Here is a 19,052-nt window from a genome sequence, read left to right on the forward strand (position 1 = left end):
CTTAATGTCCTTTTCCTATAGGTGATTGAGAGACATTGCCTTGGAAGGGCTAATTCAATGGGGATATCCAACTATTTTCTGCTCCACAGATAGTAAGATATTCTTTGGATCCCATTGGATATTTACTGATTTATTGGGATTAACTACTCTTTGTATGATTTAGAAAGTAAACATAGTTCTGGTTTCTTCTAATGCAGATATCCATAGAGTGCCGGAATGGCAAATGCCTTTCAGCTCAAGGGCATGCTTCTGTTAGCTGATGGGAGTGGCTTAGAGAACTGTGCAGAAAAAGATCTTGGGTCAGAGTGCAGGTTAGCTGGACAGACGCCACAAGCAATTTGCCAGTGTGTGCCATGGGCTTAGGTGGGGACAATACATATACACAGTGGAAATAGAACTACGGCTTTGGTTATGATCCCAGTGTCACCAAGAGACCTTGAGCAAGATCTTCAGTCCCTCTGGGATTCAGTAGCCCTCATTTGTAAAAGAAATATCAGCATGGCTAGGTTTCCTTCCACGGCCCGTTCCAGTTCTGATATCTTCTGTTTCTGAGAAGAGGCAAATTTTTGTGTCAACTCACGTGCATCCTCACCAAGGAACATGACTTTCCATAGCAACCACATGGGTATAATTCTACTCTACTTACTTTCTAGGACCTGGTGAGACTAGATTCCAGAGAACGTGTGTGAAAATGTAAACTGGAAAGGCCACATAAGTATTAAACCATAATAACAGCTTCAGCAACCCCAGTAGTAAGCGTTCTAGAAAGTTAAGAATATGAAAGAAATTCTTTTCTTTTTGAAGAGCATTTTCAGAAAATTCTTCTGGCTACGGCAAAGGAAAATAAAATTAATATTGATATTTTTAAAGGATGGAAGCTGAATGTGTTTGACTTGGAACCTTTTATTACCCCTCCGTGGTTCCCAGGATAAGATAGAATTGCTGAATTTTCTTTCTCCATTAAGAAAAAAGAATTAACATGCTTGTTTGCTTCTTTTGTTTGTTATAAAAATTTAGAAAGTCTTTCTCTTTCCAACCCCCTGAAGTCAGTCTTAACACTGGCACAGATGACTTTTTTGGCTTAAGTTTGGCTAAATCATTTTTCCCCTTTTTTATTTAAATAAGGTCATTCCACATGTAGCAACTGAATGCAAATGATATGGACTCCAGACAAGCAGAGAGTGAGATCTCCTGAGGTTGTCCAGAGAGAGGTGTGGAAAGCCTTCACATATTGCAGACATCACGGTTTTCCTGCTCTGGAGGTTATGGTTTTATTTTCTTACACATTGTCATTGTGGAAGGCTGGTAGGCATCTTTTAAGGTCAGGGGAGGATATTAATGAACTTAGCACATGCTTGCCACTGGCTTTGGAAGAAAGCCCATTCCTGATCTCTGGGCCTCTGTTTTCAGATCAGACTCCGACCCCCACGAGATTCCTGAAGAACTGTGAAGAGGTGGGCCTCTTCAGCGAGCTGGACTGCTCCTTTGAGCATGAATTCAGGAAGGCTCAGGAAGAGGAGAGCAGCAAGCGGGTAGGTTCGCTCGGGTGGAAGCCACGAGAGGCGGCCCCTGAATGCCTGCTGAAAAACTTCAGGTGGGAACTAGGTAGCCCTGCAGATTAGGTGGACTTGGAACAGAATTTAATCTATGTGCATGTGTTTGTTTAATTTTTTAAACTGATGAATCTTTGATTGTGGTAGAATCTAAAATTTAGGTAAATCACTGGAAAGATAGTTATCTAAAAAATGAAGTTCAAGCCCTTCCTTGCAAAAGTTACCTGGTTTTTAAAGGTGTATCAGGCAAACTCACAGACTATTTCTATTCTCAACCAATTGTGTTACCTTGCTAAGTGTTTAATAGCAGGACTTATGGGGGTGGTGAGTGCAGAAGAAATGACACAAAGGGCCAAAAATCAGGCAAATAATAGTAGGAAAGAGGATTTCATCTGATTTTGGCCCAGGATGTAACTGTCTTCCATAATCTTTCCAGTCCTTTTCTACCAGATTCATAATTACTTCCTGTTCATGTTACCTGGTCAGATTAGTGAACATCCATTACGGGTGAAATAAATAAGTTAGCTACAAATAGATTGGCTACACTTGTTCTTAACAGTGTAAGAAATTCACTTCATGAGACTCTTCAGAATATATTTGATTTTTATCATAGTATTGTACTGGAGTTGTAAAATCACTTTGCAGGAGTAAGGAAAGAGATGTGGTCATAAGTAAATACAACAAGGAGGCTCTTTAGTATCTTTCTCATTGCTGTCGTAGAGCGTTAGTGAATGCCCACACTGTACTAAACAGCAAATTAGACACAGTCCATGAACGGAAATGTAGGATGTGAAAGATGATTGAGGGGAAGGACCAGCTAGGTAGTAATGAATGCTGAAGTTCCAGCTGTTCCATCCACAGAAGAAATTTTAAAGGCTCTGATGTTTTTCTGAGTGTTTCAAAGGCTTTGAATCTTCCTCTATGTGAAATCATAATAATCCCCCTGCGCCAGACTTTTCTTGTCACATTCTTACATCATGATGTCCCAGGGCTTGCCTCAGTCTGTACTGCCTCAGGAAAAGTCACGAAAAGAGGGTTATAAAGTCTCAATCAACTTACTGTATTTATAATTTGTCATTTATATTTTATCATCTCTCCACTTCCCCCCTGCCAAACATTAAATGCTTTCCTCCATTTTTTCTTTCTTTCTTTTTTCTTTTTCTTTTTCTTTCTTTCTTTCTTTCTTTCTTTCTTTCTTTCTTTCTTTCTTTCTTTCTTTCTTTCTTTCTTTCCTTTCTCTTCTTCCTTCCTTCCTCTCTTTCTTTCTTTCTTTCTTTCTTTCTTTCTTTCTTTCTTTCTTTCTTTCTTTCTTTCTTTCTCTCTTTTTGTGTGCATGTATGGTATTGGACATTGAACTCAGGCAGCACTAAGCTACACCCTCAGCTCTTTTCATTTTTGTAAACTTTTAAAAAATTTTACAACAGTGCATCACCAAGTTGCCTAGGCTAACCTTAAACTTCCAATGCTCCCAATTCCACTTCTCAAGAAGCTGTGATTATAGGTGTGTGCCACTACGACTGGTCACCCTTTCCCCTTTTTTGAACAAATACTTATATAACAATTGTTTTTGTTGCCTAGCACTTTAAAAATTAACTTGATAAAATTCTATATTCTATATTAACTTGATAAAATTATATATAGATGTAATTTTATATTCTCTTGTAACAGAAGTTGAGTTTTAAAAGCCCATGAAAATGGCAAGGGAGAAGAAGAAAGTTTCTTTTCTTTTCTTTTTTTTTTTTGTCTTTTTAAAACAGGGTCTCGCTGTGCAGTTCAGGCTGGCTATGAGCTCACTTTGTAGCTCAGGCTGGTCTCAGACTCACAGCAATCCTCCTGCCTCAGCCTCCCAAGTGCTGGGATTACAGGTATGTGCTACCATGCCTGGCAGAAAGTTTCATATAATGACTTCCTTCTAGTTGAGTGATACATTTACTTCTCTTAGTAATTATATATTTATTGAAAAAGGATAGTGTCTGGTGAGTGGAGTTAAATTCATTTCTCCAGGTAATGCAAGTTAGCTTCTTAGATTAAACTGAACTGTAAGAATGACATGTACGTGGTCCATATTGACTTCATTTCTTATGGACTGGTTTGAATTGTAATGTGTGCCCTTGATTTGCCTAAAGGCATTTTACCAAGAACAGTTTCATGAAGCCCATGGTAGGGGTGTGGTTGGCAATATTCTCCATTATATTATTCATGATTTCCTATATGAAGCCCTGTGTAAGGAGTTCTTGCAGGTCTGAATTCCAGGAAATGGTTTGTCTCCCTTGAGGAACTGAAATAGTTTCTCCTTGTGGATGTGAGACTCGTGTAGCTGGTTCTGTTTCTCTTTTCATTTTGACTGCTAGATTAACACAAAGCCAACTCTACTGCTTAACTTGGAGAACTTTTTAGAATACTATGATGAGCAATAATTTATTCCCCCGCTGTACCAGACTTTCAGTTCAAGTTTATATTTTCTCTTGTCCTGATTTTTAATTTAAAAACAAAAATACTTTTGTGTTATATGTGTTTCATAATTTGCTTTAAATTCCTTATGGGTTGAGGAAGAATACAAATTATTACATTAAAAACTAAAATAATTATCCAAGAAGCATTGAGAAAAAAGGCTATCCCAGTGGTAGAGCTGTTTGTTTTCTATCTTTTAAATATTGCTCACAGTCATGGGATAATTTCATGAGGATCCATGGATGAGGGATCCTGCGGCAGCCTTTGCTATGGCTTGGAGCTGACACATGAGGACAGTACCGGCTTGTGCCAGAGCCTCATTTTAGGCATGGGAAGCTGGACAACATTCAGGCTGTTGAATCTTCCTCTTCCTTTGTCTTATCCAACCAGAGGGCTTGAGAGAGTATCCTCCTGAGACCTATAGCAAGTGACTCATCCACCTGCCAAATGGGCCGTGATGGTGGCTTCCACCTCAGGAGCAGGGAAATGAAGAGTGGGACTAATGATCTTCAATCTGACAATATGCTTTTACCTTCCCCTGGGCCACGTTTCTCTAGTTATCAATATTCTTGGCATAGTACCACCTCAGACTCCTACTTCATGTATTCTTTCACTTCTTTAAAAATTCAGACAGTAGTCCTGATTTATGGCCTGTCTTATTATCCTTAAGTGTTGTCTTCTTCTTTTGCACTGTACTGTATATCCAGATGATGATTTTCTTTTAATTCTGTATCTCAACTATCTGCTGGTTTCTTTGCCTCTGTATATTTTAACAGAAGATTCAGATTGGTTCATCAGCAAGTTTCCATAAAACAGAGGGTGGATTAATTCATCTAGAGAAATAAAGTTCTCAATTGAACTTACTAAGTACTTCATAACAAAATATTGGGAAAGTTAGGCTGGTCCTGACCTCCATCTTTAAATTTCTACCTACAATTTGGTCTAGAAAATTCTGCTGTAGAGTAAATAGAGAATTGATTCTTGCTTAGTCCACATGACTGTTCACTGGAGAAAATTCTATTCAACAGATTCCTAATCTTGACTCTTTTCCCCGAAAGCATCCTCTCAGTGCATATATAGAATAAGAACAGGGTAAAGCAAGCTATGTCCATTGGCAAAAGACCCAGCACCTGCATATCTAACAACTTCCACAATTGTCTCAATTTTTTGTAGTAAAATAAGTCCACTGTGTCATATCTCTTTAATAAACAATTTTCCCCTTTGGAAAAACATGCTGTAATTCACTAGCAGGAATCACACATTTTGGCATGCCTGTGATTTAGAACTCAAGCTAGTCTCTATTCTGAAACATATGAGACACTTTTGTTCATAGTTTTCATTCAATAATGATTTTTTGTGTGTCCACTGGATGCCAGGCATAGTCCAAGGAATTGGTGAATATGCCACTGAATAACATTATTGAAAAACAAAAAGCTGTTGCCTCCATGTAGCTTACTTTTGGTGGAGAAGACAAACATCTCTCCATCATCTATCTATCTATCTATCTATCTATCAATCAATCACCAACTATCTAATCTATTGATCTATCTGTGAAAAGATTATGTCAGATGGAGATAAGTACAATGGAGATAAATGAAGCAGGGAAGGGGGCCAAGCAGGTCTGGGTTGCTCAGAGAGGGCATATTTGGTAAAGGGCCATGTGAGCAGAGACATGAGGAGGAGAAGCTCTGAGTTAGTTGCGAATTGGAGGGAAGAGTGACCTGAGTTTAGAGAATGCAAGTGCCAAGGCCTGAAGTTGGATGATGGGTTGTGTGTTGGAGGATGTGCAGAGAGGCTAATTTGGGTAGAGGAAGGTGAACAATAAGGACAGAGGCTGAGTCGGGGAGGGCAGATCCAGGCGATCCTGGCCAGCCATTTGAGGGGCTTGGCTTTCACTGTGAGTGAGATCGAGAATAGTTCTGAGCAGAGGAATGATAGGATCTGATTTAATGTTTCAGAAAGATTACTTTGGCTACTAAATTAAAAGTAAATTGTTAGAGGGCTGTGGCAGAGAGGCAGAATCCAGTTAGTTGGGTATTTGAAAGAATCTAAATTAAGGTAGTAGCAGACTGACCCAAAGTGGAAATGTTGGGGGAGGGGAGTAGATTCTGAATATATTTTGAAGACAGAGGCACAGGATTAGATTGTGGAGTGATAGGAAGAGGAGAATTAAGGATGCACCAAGGCATTTGGTTCATACAACTAGAAGGAGAAGAGGAGAGAGGGAGAGGGAAAAATTGGGGAACTTTGTTTTTAGACTTGTTAAATGAAGACACTGGACTGGCAGATCAATACAGAAGACTGGAATTCAGGGATGAAGACCAAGCTGGACATGTAGATTTGAGTGTCACAGCCATAGAGCTGGTATTTAAGTGCATTAGATGGGATGGAATCACCCAGGCCAGGAGTAGATAGAGGTGAAATAGAGAGGTCTGAGCATAGAGCTGGGCAGAGCTTCCCTAACCCTTCAAAGAAAGGTTGAATTCTCCTCGGTGACCACAGATGATGCAAAAGACCATGAGTCATGAAGAAGCAAGTCAAGTGGGGACCGCAACCCATGTAGAAATGTTGAAAGGACAATCAGTGCTGATTTTGTGTTCTATGTTAGAGGAAAGAAAAACAAAAATATTTTTTAAAAAAGAAATGGAATGAAAGAAAAGACTGAATTGACCTTTTACATCTAATTACTCTTTTTAAAAAAGAAATTCAATTATATATCTAGATAGCAGGAGTTAACTTTATCATATAGTTTGTGTGTGTGTGTCTGTGCGTATGTGTGTGTGTGTGTGCATGCTCGTGCACGCACATGCAAGGAAGGAAGGGCAAATGAAAGGGCGAGAAATGAATTCCTTTGTCTTGCCCAGAGAAATCTAACATTACAGCCTGACATAGTTAAAGACCTTGAAGATGAAAAGCACACTGTATAAGTGCTAAGTGTTGTTATTCTCCCATAGGACCTAAATATGACTCATTATGCTGATGCCAAAATAGCAAAATAGGACATTTCCATGCTCTAGAATTCTACCCAAATGATGAAAAGTGCAATGTATCCCCAGAGAGTATTGACTGTTTAACACAGGGGAACATGGGACAAGCTACAATCTTAAGATCTTGGATCCCAGCTCAACAGGAGTCACAGAACAGGGCATGGCTGGGTCAGCCTCAGCTCAGAAAGTAGACCGTTCCATGTGATTAAATTCTGTACCTAGAAGCCCTGTTACCTGATGCCACCAGTTACCTAGAGAGAGAGAGTGCAGAGAGGGAAGCCGTTTGCCTTCTCACACAGACTTTTGTTCCTGCATTAGGCAGGGTGGCTGCTCTCTGGGGAGGGTATGAGTGGCACTGGATGGAAACTAAGATACCAAGCTGAGCAAACTTGCAACAGCTGCATGTTTCCGGTTATGTTCACATGTGGCTTCTAAGATATGTGTGTAAAACAATCCCACCCTCCCCCAGAAGTCTGGGGAAAAAGAATATTCTGAAACCTAAACTTGGTTTTATCCAGGTTTTGAAAAGTCACTGTGTTTGCCTAATCCTAGTAGATGAGTCTGTTTTTGATCTTTTCCATTTTTTTATCAGCATGACTGAAAAGAAACACTCATTGACAATGGTATCAGAGATGACAACTTATTTCTTTCCCCACCCCAGTGATTTGAGAACTCGTAGCTCGTATGAGAAGCATTCTTTTTGTCCTCCTATTTTCACAAACTGCAGATGTAAATCACTTTAAACTTCCCCTTTCTAAGTTAAAATTATGCCCTCATCTTAAGTGGAATTTGATGCTGGGAGAGAATTTGGCTTGATCTTTGCATCCCACTCTAGGGAACGACTAAATCAGTGGATAAACTGGAAGCTATTTCATGTGTTTTGTGTCACTGGGATTTAGGAATAATGAGTACAATCCTAACAGGGTCGTTGGTACCTACTGCCACATATGGGAATGAATTAGGATATGAGCTCAAGTTCTGCTTCAAACTTAAAATGGAGTGGACGAAACAAAACAAAACAAAACAAACTCGTAAGATTTTGTGTTTGTTTTTGGTGCAAAATCAGGGTATTCCCAAAGAAGGAAATACACAATGTATTTTCTGGTATAGAGTGAACCCCTAGTATGAAATATGTTAGGTGTGAGTGGAGAGGGAAGCCCATAGCTTGGAGGAATACTACTGAGAGGTACCAGATATTTGATCCTCATCTCCCTTGGAAAGTTCACGTATTTGCATATTTTGCACATCAATAGCTAAGTTCTTGCAACCTAACTTTGACAGGAGAGGAAAAATTTATCTTTACCTTTTAAGACTGAAGACTTAGTTCTTATACTAAATTATTCCACAATTTGAAGCTCTTCTTTCAGCCAACATAATGCAAATTAAAATGGGAAGCTGGTGGCGGTGGTATTGACACATGAATAGCTCCTAGCCTATGTCAGATTTTATTGGTTCTTGAGTTCAGCATTATTTAAATTATTTGTCATAGATTTTTCCTTGTATTTTCCATCATATGACACTGGTTCCGGTGAGACAGGTAGATGTCTACCTGGCATCTTGAGAACTGATCCAAAGCTTGTGGATTAGGAAGGTTGTATGTTCATTTTGTGTCTGTGATGAGTGTTCTCATGTGGGATACTGAGGCAACCCACTTGGGCCCCATTCTGTCCCTCTCTCTCATGTGGGATACTGGTGTTTCCACTTGAAGCTACAGCGTAGAAGAGCCTGGGAGAGTCTGGACCCTGTCTCATATAGGACATGATGATTACTACTATGGGAATCTGGACATTAATTTTGGGAACCTGTATTGAAAATAGTGCAGAAGAAATCATATGTACTTTGCCAGCATTTCCTGTTCACTTGCAACTGGGTATGGTAATGACCAAAATATTTACATATTCATGAAGTATATTGAGGTCCAGAAAGGACATTTTGAACATGTTATTAATGATAATTTGATTTTGGCCCCATTAGTTAACTGGGAGTAATTATAGGTAGTTGTACTAGTAATATGTTCCTCATTTGAAATGCAAAGAAAAGAAAAATCTACAAGACAAAGACAGTGAGGAGCCGGTATGTAAGACTTCTTGCTTTTCTTCTACTTCTACTCCTTCTATACCATCTCTGCCCTCTTGTCTTTCAGATGTATGGAGTCTCAGGTAGTTTGTTTACCCTTTCTCTTCAGAAAACCCCTAAGTCTCACATCTTAAAAGCAGCTTCTTTATCTGGATATCTAGCCCTCACCTTGGACCTAAATCCTAGTCTCTGACATCCAGTAGCAGCACCTGTTACTGGGGTTCCTATTGGAATATACCCTACTGCCCCTAACTCAGCTTGTCCAAAGCCACTCTCAGGGCTTTCCCTGCAGACTCACCGCCACGTCTGAGTCCTCTGGTTCTATTGGAGGCAATTTCACTTACTTGCGGCTGGCGACTGCGTTCCTCTCACTGTGCTAGCAGTATGCTCAGCTCCACTTGCCTTCCTTTACTTCCCACGTCCAACTTGACAGCACCAATGCCAAGGAAGTTTTCTTAAGTGTAACATACCTTTAAAGAGACACTAGCATTGAGTATTATAGTAAAATAAAATCCATTTTAAAAAAGAAAATGAATTGAAATGTTTAAAAGTAAAAACAACAACAAAAAACTGTAGTCTGTTCCTAAAGCCATTTGCCTCTTGCTCGCGGTTAAAGGCTTCTCCGTATATTATCATGGCTGAAAGGTGAAGAGTTGATGCGGGGCATTGGGGGTTTAAAAGAGAAGTAAGTCCCTTGGAAACTTGATTAACATAATACGGTCCCCTCTTTCACTACCTACTATAACAACATGTGTTCATCCAGGTCCTGATTCTGTAACTTTCCATCCGTGAAACCTATCTAAAAGCACCAAGCAGTAAATGAGGGGCACTGAAAAAATAACAAGAAAAAAAACCAAAAATAGTCAAAAATACAGCAGGCCCTACAGTCTGCTCAGATCCAGCCCTCTAGGACCGCTTGTTTGGTCCACCCCTGCCTTCCCATCAGGCGGCCTTACTGCAGCTGAAAATTAGCGCATATTGAATTATTTGGCTAGGATGATCTTCACTAAAACAATTATGAAGCTCAGATTTAAAGGCCTTGAAAAAGGCAGCTTTTCCCAGCAGGGGACATAGTATAACATTAAGATGATCTTTGTGTTCCAGGCTGAGTTGGGTTTTCAGCTTGTTTAAATCCTGTCTTACCTGTCTGGAGGCAGGCAAGCCAGGAAGGGATTTCAAAGTATTAACCCAAATGGAATCATGACATCGAATGCACCGTCTTCTCCAAGGGAACAAATTTGCAGCTGTGAGTAATACAGGATTTCCATTGCACCAGACAGGCACACAGAGGTGGCTGAGCCCTGGGCGCAGAAGCCCTTTGCATTCTAGAGGAAGCTCATGCTGTCCTCTGTGGGCCTGATGTCTATGCTCCCAAAGGCAGGCAGGAAGACAGATCTGTTTTTTGGTTCAGATTCAAATAAAATGACTTAAAGATGAAGCTTCTGCTCCAGGCGGAAAACAGCGCTCACAATTGGAAAATTGGACCAAATGTTGGACTCAGGGAGCATCTGTAGCTAAGTTTCTTACCTGGGCCCCTCACAGAGACGTGAGAAGAAGTTGACATTGTAAAAAGCGAAAAGCAAAATAATATAATAGTTGCAAGAAACAGCCTTTGCCTGTGTCATCTCATTAAGTGTGGGTAAGAGCAGGTATGGGAGTGATTTACTCTGGGAACCTTGCTTAGTTAACATTTGTGTGTTGTTAAGTTATTTCCATACTGATAAGGCTAAGGCCAGGAACTGGGATGCCGAGCATTCCTCCTGTCCATATTTCCAGCATGTTGGCTGTCAACTCAAACCTGTAGTGTAATTACTGAGTTTTGCATCCGAGCCACACAGGGACATTTTCCCTTGCTCCTCACCCAGGGATTGCCAAAGTCCAAAGATTTAGGAAAGTTTTAGGGGAGGTGGATTTCCCCCTCCCCCAAATAACCTGCACCCACATTTCTCATTTTAGGGAGTTATCTCTCTCAGGCAAACCAGAGGGGTTCACTGGTAGGGGTGAAATGATGTCACAACGTTTCTCTTAAAAACACACACAGTGTCATCTGCCTGCCCGTTCTGCAGCAAGTCACCTGATTGAGGCTTCTCCAGACCTTTCTGGGTTTCTGTTGTTCTTTGCCTTCTGGGATCTTAAAAGCTTATGTTAATCTGTTAGCATCTATGACTTTTCTATAGTACAGATCTAGATCTCCTTTGGGTCTTCAAGGAAGTGGAATTCCAAGAGAACTTTACTCTCAGCATCTGCTCTAAGTACATGTTTTCTAACAAAACGCACAGATGGAAAGGTGAGACCCGTGTGTAAACTGACATTTTGGCCTTTGACCAGAAGTCAAAAGCAAGCTATTTTATGTTACTGTTTTTTTTTGGGGGGGTGCAGTCCCACCTGCAATCTTGCACTTTATTGTCAGGCACCCTGGGGGCTGCCCATTCCTTTGGTAAGTGAGGACCTCACATTTTGGATTTACTGTGGTTGCAGCCACAGGCATCCTTGGGATTTGAATTACGTGCGGAAGACACCATCTGCTATATGAAAACTTTGAAAGCTGATCACAGTACTGACTGAATCCTGCCTGGGCCAGTGCCAGGCACAGCCTTTTTCTGGAGTTTTACTTTGGGATGGGGGCTTACTCAGGTTGTACGAGCAGCCATCTCCCCAAGGAAAAGCCCTGGGTTGGGTGATTTCTCTCAAGTTGATTAACCATAGGTGATGTTGTGCTGGATATTCTGAATCATAGAAAAGTCATCTCCTGCTTGGCTTCTCCTGGTATAACTTGTTATTTACAGAGCTCAGGAGTGCTCAGGGGATTCATGAATATGTTATCACTGGATTTGTGGGCACACTGAGCCAGGCATTTCTATTCATTGTTCCTCAACCTGAGTGACCAGAGCCCAGGATAAGGATATCTGTGACTCTCAGTGCTCTACAACGTAGGGTGCCTGTGAGCTCAACTCTTCTAACCCATCTGTTCATCCATTGGCTGGTATTAGAAAAAAGATGTCCAGAATCCTGGTGGTCCATTTTGAAGTGTGCTGTGCCAAATAGCTCTGTCTGTGGCCTCCCAGCACTTTCTGCGCCATTCACACTACTCCACACAGAGATGGTGAAGTAATGATGAGTGCCATCTGAATCTTAAATGAGGCCAAGGAGCCTGAACTCTGTTCCATCCTTCTCTAAAAGTCACTTGTAACTTCACTTTTCCTCCCTTGTAAAATGGGCCTTTTAACTACTTGGAAAGTATAGACATAGGTAGTTTGAATGAACTCAGATCTGAAAGATGTAAATTTTCGCTGATTCCAAGATACAGAGTTTTAGGTTGACATATCATGATATTTCACCTAGAATGTTCTTTCAATATCAGCTAGAGGTCCTGGGAACAGGAATCCAAGCTTCACATGTGCGGACACAATAACACAATATTGTTCACAACCTGATGGGGGAATTGTCTTCTTGCACATCAGAAGTAGGTGAATAATTCCTTATTTCTGGTCTCTGTTAGAGGTTCTCTTTTTGTATTATTTTGATGCATGCAAAAGTGTACATTTGAAGCAAAGTGGGCAGTCTAGGATTTGGGAATTCCTTGTTCACTTCTTGGAAGATCTGGCAGGCACTCTAATCTGGACCTAGAATTGCCCCCACAATGTCCAACTCAACATCAACTTTAACAGACATGCCCAATCTAAATACAGCCACCTGTTGCTCCCAGGGAAGATGGCACTACTAATTTGTCCATCAGGTGAGTGTGAACTTGTTGATTTACCATTAGTGGTGATGGATTTGCACAAGTCCAAACATGTATGGCCTCCCATGAACCCCTTGTGACCAGAGGCTCAGACTGCAAGACAGCTGGCCAGGGCTTGGGGAGCGGGCAACCTGTGACTGCAGGAGTGAAGAGCTACTTTGACTTCACCAGTGCACTTCTTCCAATTGAATGCAATAGTCACAGACCACAGCTACCCCATGCTGTACTCCTAATACAATGCAATGATACATTTTGAGGGAAAAAAAACATCAGTTAACAACACCGATAGTCTGCAATGTTAGTTTACTTTCTGTTTTATTTTCTCTTTCTAAATTATACTGTCCTTTGACAAAAACCTCACAATGCCACAGTAAACATCCGTATCAAATAACAGGGGTTTGTTGTTTGTGAATATGCTTTGCAAACCAAACTGGAGATGTATTTGCAGAAAAAATGTCTAAGAGGCTCATACAAAAAAGAACCATGGATTCTTGATTTTTATAGATGGGTGGGTGTTATAGGGGAGAGTACAAATGGTACTTTGGCATGTGCCAGGAATGGCTTGAAAGGAATGCTCCTACAATAATGATTTAGTTGGTTTCTTCATGGGATTTCCTCAGCATGTCCTGCTGGATTTACTGGCATTTTACCAAAGGGTAGGTAGTCTTCCAACAGAGCCTTGGCCCCTCAGTATGAACTGGTTGACTCAGGGCAGTTTCCAAGCATCAGTTTGTGGCCTGCTGAATTCAACATATTTCCCTGGTTCCTCCCTGATTACCAAGTCATAGCACTTGCTTCCTCATCCTCTTGCCCCTGGCTTTTGCAGAGCTCTTTCAAGTTTGCAGCCGAGACCATTTGATGTCCTGTAGTAGCCAGCTGCACACTGAGGTCCAAAAAGGATTGTTAATATTTGTGTTCCCCTTTTCCGTCCATTGGAAAGAAGAAAGAGACTATTTCTGATTTTTTTTTTAAAGCAATCCCCACTTCCTACAACCCCTGGCAGAGGTAACCTGCTCCTAGTGCCAAGATCCCTTTCCTAACAGCTGTTTGGTGATTCCGTGTCACCGGGCTGACTGTAAAATCAGGCACATCCTTTTAATTACCTGTTCATATTTCAGCAGTGCCGAGCTCTGTGGCACAGGGAGAGGGGATAAGCCCTCATTGTAATGGACTTTTAGTAAGACTATCTATGAGATAAGAGTCCTAAATCTTGGCAGTCTCTCTGGAGCACACACTTTGTGATTGCACACAAATTCTTGGCTCCCCAGAGCCACATTGTAAACGGAGTGCAGTACGCAGGGCTGGGTAATAAGATACTGCAGATACATTTTAGAGCAAGGTGCACTTTTGCTTTATTTATGAAGATAGACATGCTGGTTGAGGGCTTAATCACAGCTGATAAATCATTTTAAGAAAGCCTATTAGAACCATATGCTGATTTTTGCATTAATATAGTATGTCTGTTTCCAGTCTAATAAGACAGCGTTTTTCCTCATGTGCTCTGTGTCCTTCCAGTGTGGACTATTTATCTGTTTAAGTGATATCACTTGTGTGGGAGCATTTATCTCTTTAAGCAGCACCATTAATAAAAGAAGGTGAAAGGAAGTGGGGAAGGAAAAAGGAGGAAAGGCACCCACTGCACGGTGCCTCTGTGTGTACGTATGGTGTATACATGTGTGTGAGTGTGTGTGCACATGTGTGCATACATGGGTGTGTTTAGGGTGTCACAAAGGAAAGAATCAAAAAGCTGAGAGCAGGAAACAGCTCAATTAGAGTTTCGGAAGGCTGTAGATTGGTCTTCCCTTGGCATAAGGTAGTCATTTCAGTCCAGGTGGTTATAATACTGCAGTAAAAGATTATCTGAAGTTGGGGGGGTACTGACATTTTGGTTACCTCACTTCTTCCCAAGCTAGCGGAGGTTGGCCCCAGGAACAGGTTCCAAGGCTCTTTAATAAGAGCCATATTGGGGCTTCAACTCTGTGCCAAGCTCTGTTTATCACTAATTGCAGGGGGGGCCTGCAGATCTTTTCTATTATTTCCTGATTATACCCCTGCTCTTTTTATTATCTTGCCAAAACTCAAACAGTAATAATTGCATGATTTATTGTTTATTTATAACCCTTCTACTACTTCAATCTCTGTATTTAGTAGATTTTAAAACAGTAATAGCTTTTGCTAAATGACTGGATTTCTTTTACTTTGTACAGAGAAGTCATGTATTTGTGATTCTCACTTGGCAGTCTTCAAAGCCCTTTCATGATCCGCCTTCTCCAGAAATATCAGACTATATACGTAGGGCTGTTTTTAGTGCACAGAGAGAGTTCATGTGCCAGGAGAATGTTTTAGGAAAGGATATTAATTTATCCTTTGCGATTACATCCAGGTTTGGGTTATATGACTCCAAAGTTCCTTTCCAATTCAGTTTCCAAGATAGAGATAAGTGAAAAGTCCATTTTATACACATTTAGACAGAGTGGGAAATAGTACACCAAATTATTACACGTGGAGATTATAAGTTGGTAAGAATAAAAACATTTCTGTTCACTGAGCTTCTACTATTTTCAGGCACCGTTGTAGAAATTTTGACTTTATATTATTTTCTGATCATCACAACAGCCCTGGAAAATAGATATTTTTACCTTCATTTTATATAATGAGAGGTTAAAGCTTAAACATTTAAGTAGTTTCTAGAAAGTCACAAAGCTAGGAAGTTGCAAATTCAGAATTTGTATATAGGACTGTCTACTGAAAAGTTCCTATGCACTCCACTATTTCAGGCTCTCCCTTCCTTTATTTATTTCCTTATGGTGCATGTACAAATTAATATAATTTACTTTTACAACATTATACATTTTACAATGCCACCAAAGTCAGGTGATCTACCACATACCTGCTCATCTATATGCACACTTGTGTTTCCAAACCAGGCAAGGGACGATCCTCCCATCTCTAGCACTCTGTGAGAAACACCCACTTTCTGTGACACATTTTCTTCCATACCTACTCCTACAGACCGCAGCCTTCTGGAGAAAAATGAACATTTGTGGAGTGGAGATTATTTGGAAGTTCTACTAGGACCCAGTATAGTGATGCCTGCTTGAGTGACTCCCTTGAGGAGGGCATTCTCAGGAGGGTGCTGCTGTGGGTCTCAGTGCATAGCCTTGGGCTTTGCTACATCACTATTGCTGGGTGTCATAGGAGTTTTGACAAAAGGATAGATTGTTCATTGGAAAGTAGATTGTACTTGGTATTATGTGTTTAAATATGGTTCTTAAAGGAGGATTTGCAGCACACCCTCTGTTACCCCCACCTTCCACCACTGGGAATGTTTCCACGATGTCCTCCCAATTCAATCCAACAAATGTTTATGGAGGGCTTAATATGTCCCAGGTGCTGGGCTAGGTGGGCTTGGTGCCAAAGCTACATTCTAGTTAGGGAACTGCTAGTTGTATGAAGGAAAGATTGGCTTATTTGATGGGTCCTAAGATCTTCTAGGATCATATATGCAGTAGGAATAGCAATAGGTGTGGCTACTTTTGTCTTTCATGTCTTTTCTGCTCCTGGAAAATACAATGATGCACCCTTCCTTAAATCTGTCCATGGCTTCACCTCCTTGCTGGGTTTGCTCATATAGTTCTCTCCTCCTGCAAGTTCTCAGCTTTGACCTACTTCCCCTTAGCTTTGACCAAATCCATCTGCCCTTTCCATGAAAGCCCTTGTAAAGAGGCACCTGATGAAGCCCTTCCCAGTACCCCTCAACGACACAGTCTTCACCTCCCCTTATTCCACAATATTTTCCAGTCTTTTTCAGAGCACTCTTAACTTCTTTTCTAGCATTTTGACAGTTGCTGTATCTGTCCTTTGGGACTATGAGATGTACAATTATAGGACTATGGCTGTCCCATCTGTCTTCTCAGCCCCATTGTCCTACACATGGAAGCAGCTCCATGAAGAATTCTTGGAATGACTGAATGAATAAACATGAGTGTGTGATTAAGTGTCCTTACCCCACAAGGTGACATTACCTGGCTTCTCTGAGGCAAGGAGAAGTGAAGTGCTTCCTAGTTCTGTGAGGTGAGATGTCTCCTAAACAGGTGCAGTGTCTATTTTGTTTTTAAGAAATTTTCTAATTCATGAAAGAGACAGGATATTCAATACAGTTATTGGTTATTAGCCAAACTGTGTAAAGAATCTAGAACTGAAAGCAAGAAGGCTTTGAATTAGAAATCTATCAGTTCATTCAGCAAAGGTTATAGGTGCTGGTCATTGGCACACAAGGAGTAATCATTCACTTACAATGAAGTGTGACAAATATTTTGTGCCGTAATATAATCGGGCAAGCTAGATTTTCCTAACCCAGTATTTTATGTGGGGGTGGGGTAGGGGGATGTGGTAGTGAGACTGGTAGGTTTTGGTTAAGTAAGATAACATGAGTCTCTTGTCTTCTTGTGTGTAAGATGGCAATAAGGATTTCTTCTTGCAAGGATGCTGATTATAGATGAAACCTTGTAGGTATAGGATCATAGTTTATATGCAGTCATTCTCAGTAATCTTGCCTTCATTCCCTTCATTATAAATGCACCTAAGAATCAGAGGCTGCTTACATTTTAGTGCCAAATTTGGGGTGAGAAATTAAGCAATTACTACATGCTTACAATTTTTTTCCTGGATTTTTTGTGGTAGTTGTGACTCAGAAATCCCTTTCATTGCTGCAGTGTGCCCAGAGACCAAAATCCTCCCAACAGCTATAGTGGAAACGCAGAGGTGGGTTTAGAGTCTATGATCCATACCAAGCAGGAGATAATCTTTCTGTTGTTTCAGGTGATTACTATATAAATCAAAAGTCTGAGGGTTTCTCCCAAGTTTCCCTTCACATCTCAGGTAATGCAATATACCCGATATTTATTTTTAGGAAGATTTGGCAGATGTTAGCTAGGCTGACTTCCAGGTTAGAAAAAAATGTTCAAAGATGATTTGTTCAGAATAATAACATAGAACAGCTCTTGGGACCAGTTGAAATTAAAGCTCAACATCTTTAGAACACATTCACCGATTCCTCAGTTACTTACCTATAGAGCTGTTTGTTCTGTTTATCACAACTCACCTTTCCTTCTTTGGCATTTGAGCAACTTCCTGGAAATATATACTTCCTGTAGTATTTGCATGCTTAAAATTACCAGAAGTTTGGTTACTGTAGAGTGTTGCTGGGGGAAAAATAAACTGTTACTTTGGGCCATTCTTGGGGTAGGCAATTTTGAGCTGAGTGCAGAAAGGAGTCAGTCTATGTGACCATGCAGACTGGCCACATGGACTGGCCAATGTCTGCTGTGCAAAAAGGAGGTGCTGCTGGCCTGCCAGTCCCAGTTCCTCCAACTTCCTTCCTCCAACAAATGGGTTCCTCCAACTTCCAAAAATTAGTTCAGGTCTATCACAACCACAATTATTGTATTAGTCAGCTTTTTGTAGCTAGGACAAATACTTGAGACAAACAAGGAGGACTTATTTATTTTGGCTCACGGTTTCAGAGGTTTCATTCCATGGTCAGCTGGCTGCAAGGCAGAACATCATGGGAAAGGATGTGGCAGAGGAAACCTAGTCACCTCATGGCATTCAGAAAGCAAAGAGAGAAAAGAGCAAGAGAACAAGGGGCCAGGGATCAGATACATTTGGTCTATAAGGTCATACCCTCATACTCCACCTCCTTCAAGTAGACCTCACCTTCTCTTGGCTCCATCACCTCCCAATAATGTTGTCAAGTTATAATCTCATCAATGTGAAGTTAAAGTCCTCGTCTGATCCAGTCATTCCTTAAAGCTCTTCAATAAACTAAGCCTTCAACGGTGAACATTTCAGAGAGACACACTGGTTCCCAACCACAACAATTACTCTGTTCCTTCCTAAGTGAACAGTTAGTTTTGTTTCTTCCTACATAACAATCACTTTTGTTCCTTCCTTACCAATTCTCTGTCTTGGTAAGAATGTGTCAGTCATTTTTTTTTGTTGTTACTGGAGCTAATATCCTAAGGTCAGTGCCACACAATTACTTCTGTCTCAGTGTTTGCCAAAAAGCCTTCTTTGGAGGAAATGTCCTACATCAGAATTACCAGCATCACCTCAACCTTGTAAAAATACTGGTCCTGGAGCCCCAAGCTAGATTGATGGTGTAAGTCTGCCTGGTGTGTATCATGGTCCCAGGAGATACTGATGCTGTTGGTCTGGGAATCACACTTGGGAAATTTCCAT

General features: G+C 40.8%; 1 protein-coding gene across 1 annotated transcript in view; it reads left to right on the forward strand.

The window, feature by feature from the left end:
* Creb5 (cAMP responsive element binding protein 5) overlaps positions 1 to 19,052 on the forward strand; it is a 388,897-nt gene that overhangs the window by 90,314 nt on the left and 279,531 nt on the right. The window contains exon 4 of the mRNA XM_005377470.2: positions 1,411 to 1,532. Coding sequence (XP_005377527.1) covers positions 1,411 to 1,532 — 122 coding nt within the window. The remainder of the gene's footprint in view (positions 1 to 1,410; positions 1,533 to 19,052) is intronic.

Source organism: Chinchilla lanigera, unplaced genomic scaffold (genome assembly GCF_000276665.1).
Source record: "Chinchilla lanigera isolate Chin_1 unplaced genomic scaffold, ChiLan1.0 scaffold00009, whole genome shotgun sequence".
Lineage (NCBI taxonomy): Eukaryota > Metazoa > Chordata > Mammalia > Rodentia > Chinchillidae > Chinchilla > Chinchilla lanigera.